Source organism: Carassius gibelio, chromosome B19, assembly GCF_023724105.1.
Source record: "Carassius gibelio isolate Cgi1373 ecotype wild population from Czech Republic chromosome B19, carGib1.2-hapl.c, whole genome shotgun sequence".
NCBI classification, from domain to species: Eukaryota; Metazoa; Chordata; class Actinopteri; order Cypriniformes; family Cyprinidae; genus Carassius; species Carassius gibelio.
The window spans coordinates 19378886-19391144 of NC_068414.1; the positions used below are offsets into that span (position 1 = coordinate 19378886).

Genomic DNA, 12259 nt, shown 5'->3' on the forward strand with positions numbered 1-12259 from the left:
TCAGATCTTGCTGCCCTTAGTCCTTCATTCATCAAAATAAAACAACTCCCTTAGCAACCACTTTGAAACTTTCTGTTGGCTAATGTGGGTGTAATGCATACAATTAATTAAGCCTGATTTACCATGCTCTCTGTGGAGGGCAGCATTCATGCTCATATTAGCCTTGTTGTTTCAAAAGTGTTAGATTGACGAAACAGTTAATAAACAGAGGATCCTTTAAGATCACGGTCTACAAAACAAGCTCCCAGTGTTATCTTAGGCCCCTGTCCCAATGGCCCGACAGAATCGCATTTCATTACAATAATCAATAATTAAAAGGCCTCTTTTCATCAGGGCTGCATCACAGATGCTCTTCGAATCAACTGACATCACTCGCTCTCCCTTGTATTCGCATCATGCTCAATTAGATTTGAGGTATTCATATTTCACAGGAACACCGTCATCAGAAGTACACAAGAGCCGTCTGAGGCCCTCTGGGGTTCACTGCTGTCCATCTGAGGACAATCCTTCACTGATTCCCAACAACTGGACATCCACAGACAGCAGTCGACAAGCTAACACACTAGGGAAAGATTTCTCTAAAGGAGGTTTGAGAGTTAAGGAAAAGCTAATAAACTATTGCAAACATAAATGAAGCAGCTTAACTAAACTAAATAAACTGATATTTCAGTTGATCAAATCAAACACTGTGGTTTAATTAAATAAGCATGTTGTATGTTGCGCTGCATGTTACTGGGATCATTTACGCACAAGTGTTTTCAGAGTCACACAGCGGCTTGGTCCACAGTAAATACAGTGAAATCAATCTCTGCATGAGCTGTGGGAACGTAATGAGCACCAGTTCAATGTTATTTAAAATAATATACATTTATGATTTATATGTCATTATAATATATAGAAATTCTAAATACAATAAAAAAAATATATTATTTTGTCATAAATTTATTTTGTATTTTACTGTAAAATTGAAATTTCACTTTTAATTAGGGTTCCATTTAATAATATGATATGCCTAACAACAACAATACTTATTATTATTATTACTATTATTATTATTATATTTGTTGTGGTTTCATTAACTGATATAAAAAATTAAATTAAATTAACATCTGAATGTATTGTTAATTTATTGAAACATTAACACAAAATCTCAGGGGGTACTTCCCTTTTCATCTAAGGTTTCAGGCTGACAAAAACAAAACGTTTGGGAACCCTGCACTAGTGGAAAACTGGACAAACTCATCACAACTAGACACACTGAAGGATTCTGGACAAGCTCAGACAGCGGTGGAAATCTGAACCAGAACTGGAAGCAATGGAATACTGGATAGGCTTGCGGTATAAATTATTATTATTATTTGTTCACTAATTCACCATTTAGTGTGGCCTCTTAAAAAACACCTCTTTTTTCACTTTGAAAATTTGCTAATTAACAACATTCCCTGTATCTAACATTGCACGGAGGCACTTGATGTCCTCTGTCCTGTCACAAACCCGTGGGAAAAGAGACCTACCATCTTGACTGTCCTTGGACAATTGACAACAAATGGCAAAAGTAAAGCAGGCACAAAATATCAGCTACAGCAACCGCATACAGACTTTTCCCAAAGTAAACAACAACAAAAAACTGGAGCTTTAGTGAGTCTTTTACCTTTATATCTCTCCAGCACATCCTCATACGCCTGTGCGAACTCCTTCTCCTGGGAGTGATTCGCCGGCAGTAAGCCCGGGATGTAGCCGGCCATAGCGTCTCTCAGTCCCGCTGGCCGACTTACAGCGGCCCGCCGATAGAGTAATCCAGGACGGTGGATCTCGGTCCTCCGACAACAGCTGTCAAGTCTGTTTGCGTTAAATATTCACAGTGGATAAGCACTTATTGACGCTTCACTGTGTTTCTAAAGCGTATTATATTATATTTGGTGATCGTAAACGCGATTAAATAAATAAAGCGAGTGTTATAAAGCTACTTAGGACCGGCGGTTCCTATAAACGTGCCGTCATAAAAAGATAAGATAAATAACAATACGTAAACATCTATGTTTAGAGTAAATATCTCGCATCATATATGACGGTTAAACATCTGAAACGGTTTAAATCTAGATGTACTGCCATATAAACCCATCTTTCATTGGTGTAGATCAGAATCCAGACGGTTATCGAATTTAAAGTCCATTGTAGCGCGTGCGAGCCGGTGATTGGGTTTATATGTGTGCGCTTCTCGAGTCTGTGTGTGTCTCTGTGCGGTGGGCGGTCCGTTCGGCTCCTACCGAAAGCAGATATGAGGCCTCGGTGAAACGGTATCCGGACAGTGCTTCTTATATTCCTTTGTCAATGCGCTGTTGGTTTGCCGGTACCCGCTATATTATGTGATTTCCATCCGTGCTGATCAATGGTATGGCCGCTTCTATAATAATCGCACGGCGTGTGTCTCACTCCTCCCTCGCTTTCCCCCAGTGCGAATGGGGTTCAGGTTTCTTCTATTCTTCCCGCAGTGCCTGCGCTCTTCTCCTCCATCCCTCCCTTCCTTCCACAGCCACGCCAGGCAGATCCAGCGCAGGAAGTTCACGGTGACGATGGCTGATGTTATTGAGTCTGATTCTTGGGTTTTGTCGCCCCCGACTGGTTAAAGCAGAGAGGCGCATCTCTTACTACCACTACAACCACCTGCTTGATACAGATTCATTTTTATCAACATTGTCAGAAATGTATGAAAACCTTTATAAAACCAGGAAAAATTAAAGGCAGCTTTTATATTCTTACTGTTATGTAAAAACGCCCACAGGCTCTGTTTTAAGTCATATTTTCTGTCACAGCCATATCAACTCTGTCACACAAATTGTAAATAAATCATGTGGGATTTGAGAAATGTTCCTATTAGTAACATAAATATATGTAGATCATAGTACACGTGTAAAATAACATGTCTACTGAATATAATATGTATGATTATTTGTCTATGCCATTAGATTTGCTTGTGGTGATAGATGGAACTGATAAGTCATAATTAATTCATTTGAAGGGAATGCTAGATACTTTTATTTTATTATAACCACATCATTTGTGGATTTGGCAGTGCTGAACCACATTATATTATTAACACAAATATATTGCGTGGTAGGCAACGAAAATAATATTTTATTAGAAAATGGAAGTAGCTGGACATCCAAAAATAGGTCAGTATCTCAGAGCATGCTGAACAGATCAACCCAGAATACTTCCTTTATATACTGACTTTTTTTCTCAAATTTGTAGCCTCTTTTTGTCCCAGTGTTCAAAAATCAGTGGATAGGCTTTTTCCCACATTAACGCACTAGTAGTGAGGAAAAAAATACATACAACCCCTCCAAACTCCTAACATATCAGTTTCATAAGAAGACCAGACTTTCCAAAACTAGATCCGACCATATTCCTCTATATCCTATACCACAGGCTAATACAGCAAAGATACACACACTTGCACAAAAACAAAGTAGTGTGTGAGACCTAGAAGGCACACATAACCCACAGAACATCTAACAACTGCTAGCCTGACAGCGGATATTACTTTTGGCCCAATGAGTCCCTAAACACACACCACTGAGACACATAACACATCTCCGGGAAAAGAGGGCATCATAATTAAATAAAGCAAGATTGCCTAAGTATTCTTGCTCTAATAAAATAACTATAATGTCATTCATTTCTTGCAGGTGGAATTATCATAAAACTAATTTTTAAAAGCACAGTATTTTTTAGGCTCACGATTATTATGGATTATGTTTCTGGCAATTGACTTCAGTGACAGTGGCTCATTTTACTGATTTATATATAAATAAAACCCTTTTCTCATCCAGCTCAGAATAAGAGGATAACATTATAGCATTCACAGTTAGTCTACATTTAAAAGCTCTTAAGGGTCTCTTTAATATTAGTCACTTCAAGTGCTTGATCGATCGGACTGCAATTTGACTAGGTATGCACATTCTGTTTACACTGAACCACATAAATGTGTCTCTGCCAAACAGATACCCTTATAAAATATGCAGGAGTAATATGAAATATGCAAAAGTAATGGAGTTTAGTTCTGGGATTGAAGTGGTGCATTAAAGCTCTGACCATTATCAAAAACATGCCATATTATCTTTGGGACTCCTAAACTTTCACATTGGGGTGGACCAATAAAATTTTGACCAGTACAGAGTATTAATCAACAATTATTATTGTCATGTTTTGGCTCATAACCAATACAAGGCCAGTAATAAAATACTGTTTTGTCTGAATGAAGTCGAAATGAAACATTAGAATCCACAACTTAAAGGAACAGTTCACCCAAAAATGAAAATTTGCTGAAAATTCAGGCCTCGGCCCTTTTAGGCCATCTAAGATAAATATGATTTGGTTTCATCACCAGAACAGATCTGGAGAAATTTAGCATTATGTGTCACATGCTCACCAATGGATTATCTGCAGTGAATGGGAGTGAATGAGAGTTCTGACGGCACCCATAGTCCACATAAACCACAATAGTCCACAACATGACTCCAGTTAATGTTTTGTGAAGTGAAAAGCTGTGTGTTGGCAAGAAGAAAATCCATCTTTGATTTTAAATCCTTTAGTCCTCTATCAATATTGCTTTCTCAAGTGAAAAAGTAATCGGGAGAAAAAGTTTAAATCAGGAGAAAAAGATTGAGCACAGATTAAGCACCGTTACAAGCAAAAGCAGTCCAAAACAGTTCTAAACAATGTCTGTGGATTTTAATTATGGATTATGGATTCATATTTTGGAAGTGAAGGAATAGTTGATAGATTTGTTTCATACAAACCCACAGCTTCTCACTACACAAGACATTAATTGATGGACTGAAGTCCATCAATTCCTTTCATTTTAAACAAACATCTACATCTTGGATGGCCTGAGAGTGAGTAAATTATCAGCAAATGTTCATTTTGGGGTGAACTATTCTTTCAATCATGTTAAATGCTACAATACATTTTTAGCAGCACAATATTACAACTTACAGAATGAAAAAAATGCTCATTTTGAGATTTGATTATGTTTCAGTGTTATAAAAATTTTATGTTTTTAAAGATTTACAGTAAGTGAGCAGTAAATGAAGGCAAAGGTATTATGAATATAAAAAAATTGTCTCTACGGAGCCCTGTACATGACACGAGGGGCAAAAATATGTATTGTGAAATATCATTAATTCTCTACGAACAAACAATTTCTTTCCAATGGAAAACAGCACACATTTTGTTTCTTGTCTTACTCTGTAGGTGGGCAACAACAATAAACCTTGATGGGAAGAGCTTTGAAAGTGTTTTTCCATTGTGCCGCTCCCTGTCATGACTCATTTAAACAGTGTGAAATGATGGCTTCATCCTCTTTCTGTGGTGTGTACTGATTCAGACACCGCTCACAACAGTAAACGGCCACCCAGACTCATTTAGCCAATTTATTGCCTTTGGACTGCAGCTCGGGTTCGAACGGCTTCACCTGCACGCACACATCAAATGAAAGGTGGTCAGAGCGGAGATCTGTGTGCATGTGCTTGGAAACTCGCTATGTTTTCTAGGCAACTGTCATAACTGTTTTGCAGCATGGCATTCCAAGACTGAAGTGCAGTAAATCAGACACACACACTTGCCTTGCTTCCAGTTATTCCCTCCATGCTCATTGTGGCTCTCTTACCTCGTCCCTTTAAACGCCATCACTTGCCTTCTCCTTTTTGTTTTGCCGCTTCTCTCTTCTCTCATCCATTGTCATCACCTTCTTTTTATTTTCTCTTTATTCTTACAATCATTTCTTTTACATGATTTGAGCTTCACAAAACTACTCTTTCTTTTCTGAAACTCAAATTGAAATTCAAATGATCTTGCTTACTATATCACTACTTGTTTTTCGGGCTTTTTAGTTCCCTTTCCCTCCTATTTCATAACCATGGAAACTAAGGGGGACTGGAGAAGCAGACAGGTAACCCAGGCAACCAGGGAATTGTGGGATTCAGGCTGAGTCACGCTTTCAGCTGCCTGGAAAAGGAGCAGTTTTAATGGAGACAGGTCCGAGTCAGTTTTGACTTGTCATACTCCTTTTTTGTATCATTTGAAAAAGTTCAAATTATCAGATTTTAAAAAAATGATTTTTTGTAGATTTTTTTTTTTAAATATTTTTTCTCCCTAAGAAATAATAAATAATAATAATAAGGATTCCTTAACTACTCAATAAAATTCGGTTTTCAAGGATTTCATCCTTTTAATGAGGCTTTTTATTTGTTATAATATCAGGACAGCTATATTACCCTGATTCATATCATTTCAAATTTTGCATATTTTATTTGAAATATAAAAATGAATGCATGTTCATCACAGAAGAGGTGTATTCAAGTAATTGTGTGCATGTATCTTAATTAGTGCTGTCAAAATGAGCGTGTTAATGCAGGTGATTAATTCTTCCAGTTTAACAGTGCATTTAGTATTTAATACATGTTCAGCAGCAGCACTTTAAAAAAAAGGAAATCAATAACTTTTGTAGCTTTAAGGATTCACATATACTTAATTTAGAATTTTGTATTTGATAACTTTATTCAATTTCTGTATATTTCCTTCTTTAATGGCTTCGATGGGTTAATGGGTTTTTACATGAAGATTGTTCACTTAAATTAAAAGTTGTTATTTTTTAAAAATGTTAAAATTAATAGCTTTCAATTACACTGTAATATTGAATGGCTATAGTCGATGGTTACATTTCGGGGGAAAACATTCCTAGAGACATTAGTAGTATTTGTATCAATGATACTCACCTTCATTCATGAAAATAATGGCATTAAACAAATATTACAAATATACAGTCTTTATGTTGTTTCTGCATTAATTTGAAGATTGCACATGAAATTATTGCAGTTATATAAAAGTTTATTTAAAAACTTTAATGTTAGGTGAGATTAATTGCAATAAAAATGTGTGATTAATCAGTTCATTTTTTTTTTGTAATCTATTGACAGCGCTATTTTTAATGTACCTGTATTTATTAATAAATTAATTAATAAATTAATAAATTAATAAATCCAGACAAAAATATAAATTAATTGTGCGACATATCGTTGACTCTAATATAGACTTCAAAAATGGTTATTGCTGTCAAGTCGCAGTATTTTGGCTTTACGACTTTGCAAAAAATCATAACAGTTTCATCCCGCATTCCCCTATTACAACAAACAAGGTTTCCAGACCAAAAACAAAAAAGGCCAAACGTTGCTGGAACAAACACAGATCATGTCTGACAGAGGCAAATCTAGAGGGACACAAGCTCGACACATGGTCGTAAAAAATGTGAGGTTAGGATTGGCAGGAAAACTCTGTTGAGGCCATAGCGTGACAGTCTGCAAAGCATTCCAGATGTGCCTTGGATATACTTGTATCCGTTTTTTAAACAGTGACTAGTGTATTCTCCCACTTTTAATCGCATATATACCAAGTCACAAAAAAGTAACTAAACCTCTTTCCCTTTAACCAGTTTTCTCTCTGTATTCAACAACTGTTCAGTTCAGCAACACAGACACGGTCTGTCAGGAGTAATGAAATCAGCAGGAAAAGCCAGACCAACAGCCAGCGTGTCTAAAAAGAGTTTGGCTCCCAACATTTGGCCTCTCTTCCCTCACACGAGCCCAATCACAGTTTATTTCACAGAACCTGATCCACATGCAGCTGTATGTATCAATGCCGAATCCCAGAACACTAATGTTTAGACAGTATCTATCTAGAAAGCACTGCATGTCCTCCTTTCCAACTTCAGTCAACTTCCAGACTGTTTTAAATCAAATCACGGCCTCGGGACACACAAAACAAAGGCCACTTGCTCGGTAAGTCTAGATTTGATTTAAAGTGATTTCATTATTTTGCTCAAAGAGGTCATTTAAAAAAAAAAGTATCAGTGTTTTCTGCCCTTATAATGCAAGTCAACGTGGTCCTATAACAGTTGAAACATTCCTTTTGTGTTCTTTAGAAGAAAGAGGGTCAGTTTTGGAACGACGTGAGGGTTTGTCAATGATATCCTAAAGAACACTTTCTGAACACACTTTTCAGTATCATAGTCGAATCTCTTACCTGCGACTCGCACGACTGCTCTCTCTGCGGGGTCCAGCACTGAGTCCTGGCTCTTGCGCTTGCGTCTCTCGTGTTTGGATAGGTTCCATGGCAGAGTGTCCCCTTTAGGCCCGGCTGTGCTGTGGGCGCAGGGCGAGAGAGAGCCCCCAGACCTCTCGCTGCGGAACGAACGCTCGCTCACACACGAACGTTCGCTCAGGCTCTCCTCGTCTGAGGAAGACATCTCACCAGAGGGCTGGGAGGAGGTATACGAGGGGCGGCAGAGTAAAAAGGGAAACAGAAATAAGGTCAGGACGGCAACAGAAGCGTGTAAGTGTGCGAGATGTATAATTCATCACCCATAGGGCGACGCACTACTACCATACACCAGAATACATGAGTAGAAAATAAGGCCGGATTTGTGAGAACATTTCATTTGAACACTCTGCAATAAAATGAAAGTAAACGAGATGAAGACATGCTTCTGATGTTTCTGGAGACCAGGTGAGCAGCGCTGACTCACTTCAACAATGATGACGAGAAGGAAAAGTGGCAGGAGGATCGAACTCTCATTGAAGAGAGACCTGTTCCTGATCAGTATAGGACATTGCATTTGGCTGGGCCGTACCTCTCTGATGAGCATTCCTCTATGATCAGCTGGAAGGAATGGGGCCCAAGGGGGCTAGAGTAGGTTCCTGTCCGTCACATTACTCCACAGCAGCTGAACTCATCAATACAAGTGAACTCAGTGAAAGCTGTCTGGGGATGTGCCTCTGTGTTCTCCAATCTACTCACGTCATTCATGAAAGGCTTGCTAGAAGAGCTATGGCTACTCTGGAATGGTATTTATATATATTATATTATATTAAAATATTCATATATTTTATGTATTGATAGACATTATATACGTTTTTGTGTGTAATATATATATATATATATATATATATATATATATATATACAATTGTAACTGTATTTTAAAATGTCAATTATTTTTATTCTTTTATTATTCACTAAAATTCTTAATTAAAGGATCTGAATTAATGACAAATAAGGGTGTCCAAAATTATGTAAAAATATGTAATTATTTTATAAAGAAATTGTGTAAAATGCTCTGTATTTGTGCTGGCGTCATATGGTTTTTAAAAGCTTTTATACCATCTTCAACAAAAGCTTTGATTTAATAACTTCTTGAAATGTGGTGGGACCAGGGTCGTTGTCGAGGGGACAGCCGGGAATGTTGTCCCAGGCCGTGTGATGAGTGGGTTTTCTATAGTATATAGCCTATGAATTAAGTAGAGGGGGAAGGGGATTCACACATTTATTTTTTTCTCTCGAGGCAACGCTTTGGGTGTAACCATAAATATTTTTCTTAAATTCATTTTCATTAATTTGACATTAACCACAACAATCAAAAAACACTTTTATCAAAGCTATCCTCTATTTCCTTAAAAATAGTTCAAATAAATTGTAATTTTTTACCATACACTAAATGTATATCTATAGATATACGTATATACGCATGCATGTATTTTTATTTTTTATTTTTTACTTTTAATGAATCTTTTTCCTGTGTCCCAGATAAATGGATGCATATTTTTCCCCCCAAATATTACTAGTTCTATTTCCTCAAAAATATAAAAAAGAAAATAGTAAATTAATTCTTGATTTATATTTATGTATTCATGCATTTTTCTTTCTTTCAGTGATTCTTTTAGTTTTTCTTGCCATTTAGGTATGTTCATAACATTATACATAATCTGTATAATATCATCTAGCTTGTTATCATGCAACTTAAGTGTCATTAGTTTGATTTCAAAATAACAAATAACTTGACAAAAGGTATCTTTGTATGTTGTATTAATGAAGTGTGAGTTGCTTTGGATGGAAAAGTGTCAGTAAAATGCTTAAATGTAATGTTGATGTGAACAAGTCTGTCCTGGAAACCATTTCTATACATCAGAAAGTGTATATTCCCTGCATATAATCATATATGTCCATTACTGGTTCTCGAAAGCAGGACTAAGTTCACTCAAAACCATGTTGCTGAAGCTAGATCTCTGTGCCATCCCGCTGTTGCCTGACAGCATGGTGGTTCAGTGGCAGCCAACAGATATAAATAGAGGCAATACTGCTTTCAAAGTCTTGCTATGTCATTATGCCTATGAAGGAAACTACTGCTCTCTTTTACATTATTTCATCTCTCATTTCTTTCCTACCACCACACTGAGTAAGTTCACTACAGCTGAATGCACCCAGGGCACTGACAGAGTGCTGTTGTGTTGATTTAAAGTCTGTGTGCAACTGGGTCCGCATTTGCACAAAGAGTCTGGCTTCCCACAACCTTTGCCAAGCGTGTCCCAGAACAGCCTTAGTATTGCACCATTGCTCCATTTCCCTTTGAGAGAAATGATAAGTTTGTGGAACGGAGGCTTGTGGCATTTGTTCTCTTGCTGTGTTTATACAATATGTGCAAAGATGTGTTCATGCGCTTTCACCCATGAAGATAGAAGCATCTGCTATGAGTAACTCTGACACATCACTATAGACACACTCACTCAGTAATGACACTTGCTGGGAATGGTTATGGAGGAGGGGATCTTATCATAGCAATAAATAATGGCTTTGCATTATTCAGAGAACTGTGGGCATGTAGGTATTAGCTCTTCTGGAAAATATGACATTTCATCTGGGCGTAATATCACATGGTCAAGCATTCTGCAAGTTTAGAGCAGTTCGTGTCTTTATAGATTAGGGGCTCTAAATTGGTTTTGCTTCAGGGCCCATCAAACCAACAAAAACAATCCACCCAAAAATGAAAATTCTGTCATGTTTACTCGCCCACAAGTTGTTCCATACATGTGTGAGTTACTTTATTCTGTTGAACATAAGAGAAACCAAATGGTAGTTAAGTTCCACAAGTCAATGTCTAGAGTGAACTGTTGATGACAGAATTTTTCATTTTGGATGAACTATCCCTTTAAAACCTTGCCTTGTGCTGAGAATCCTTTACCTAATTTGAGGTTTTACATTTCTTTTGTAGGAATGATCATTTTGGCAATATTCAATCAAAACTGAGTTCTAAAAAGAAATACAAACATAAACATAATTATAAGCACATATATAAATGGCTGATAAATCACATAAAAAAAAAAAACAATAAAAAAAGGTATGACCGAAACACAACACGAGGATTAAATAAATCACTAAAATGCATTAATATAACACAAATTACATCGTGGTAAACACCAACTCACTTTTGTTGTGAACCCATATTTAATGTAGTCTAGGTTGTTGTAATTCTGTGGTTAGCTGTATTATGTTACTTTCTAGTTTTGTTTTGACCCACTGTCCACAGAAAAGACCTGTGGCTCATGTTTTTGGTTGAAACCCACCAGCTGAAAACCACTGATCTATTTAAAAAAATCTGACCTGGGAAAAAGACAGCCTGCAAAAGACAGATACAGTAAATATAAAGTGCTAAAACAGACAATCCTGCTTGCAAGGGTAGAAGCATTTTTTGATTACTGGCTAAAATGTTTGATTGGATTTAATTAGTGCTGGAGTCTAAAAAAAAAAAAAAAACACGAGACATGCTGCAATCACAGACACTATTTGTCCTAATTTTGAGGTTTTGCAAGTTTGCCAAAGGGCAGTAGCTGCAATAAGCCCCATCTGATCAGATCAAGGATGGATTACGTACCAGGCCAATGTGGCCAGTGCCTGAAGCCTCCAACTGTCAGGAACCTCGAGATGTCAAACTCATTCATGGACGATGCCTGAATGTGATGTAAATGAGGTACCACGTTGCAATATTATCAGAGCCTCTGAACACTTTTCTGCAGCTTTGATGCCGTAGTTGCAACTATCTTGTAATTGTGATTTTTTTTTTTTTTTATATATATATTTGTTATGTAACTTATTATTTAGACTTAGCATGTAGCAAAAACCGTTAAGGGCTAGTGCCCCAAACCTTGCACCATAATCTAAACGGACTGTCTGAAACTGAAATGAGCAGAATGATTACACTCACACAGCAGGCAAACATGGTGTATGTGCATCTCTACAGGAGCACAGGGCAGGAAACCATCTGTGGATCATGTTAGAAATAGCCTTTACCCACTCAACCTTCTGTACTTTCCCATATTAGCCACTGAATGGTTGTGATTATGTAAACACATTGAGCACAAGCCTTTGTT

The 12259-nt window shown here is 37.1% G+C and overlaps 1 protein-coding gene across 10 annotated transcripts in view; it reads right to left on the reverse strand.

Annotated features, from left to right (window-relative positions):
- LOC127979107 (microtubule-actin cross-linking factor 1) overlaps positions 1 to 12259 on the reverse strand; it is a 164005-nt gene that overhangs the window by 150600 nt on the left and 1146 nt on the right. For 6 of the 10 annotated variants that reach the window (XM_052584264.1, XM_052584279.1, XM_052584278.1 and 3 more), the window contains exon 2: positions 8083 to 8317. In XM_052584264.1, coding sequence (XP_052440224.1) covers positions 8083 to 8305 — 223 coding nt within the window. In that variant the 5' untranslated portion in view covers positions 8306 to 8317. Of the gene's footprint in view, positions 1 to 1651; positions 2528 to 8082; positions 8318 to 12259 lie in introns of those variants that run through there. The other 4 variants (XM_052584271.1, XM_052584267.1, XM_052584268.1 and 1 more) reach the window with 3 other exon arrangements.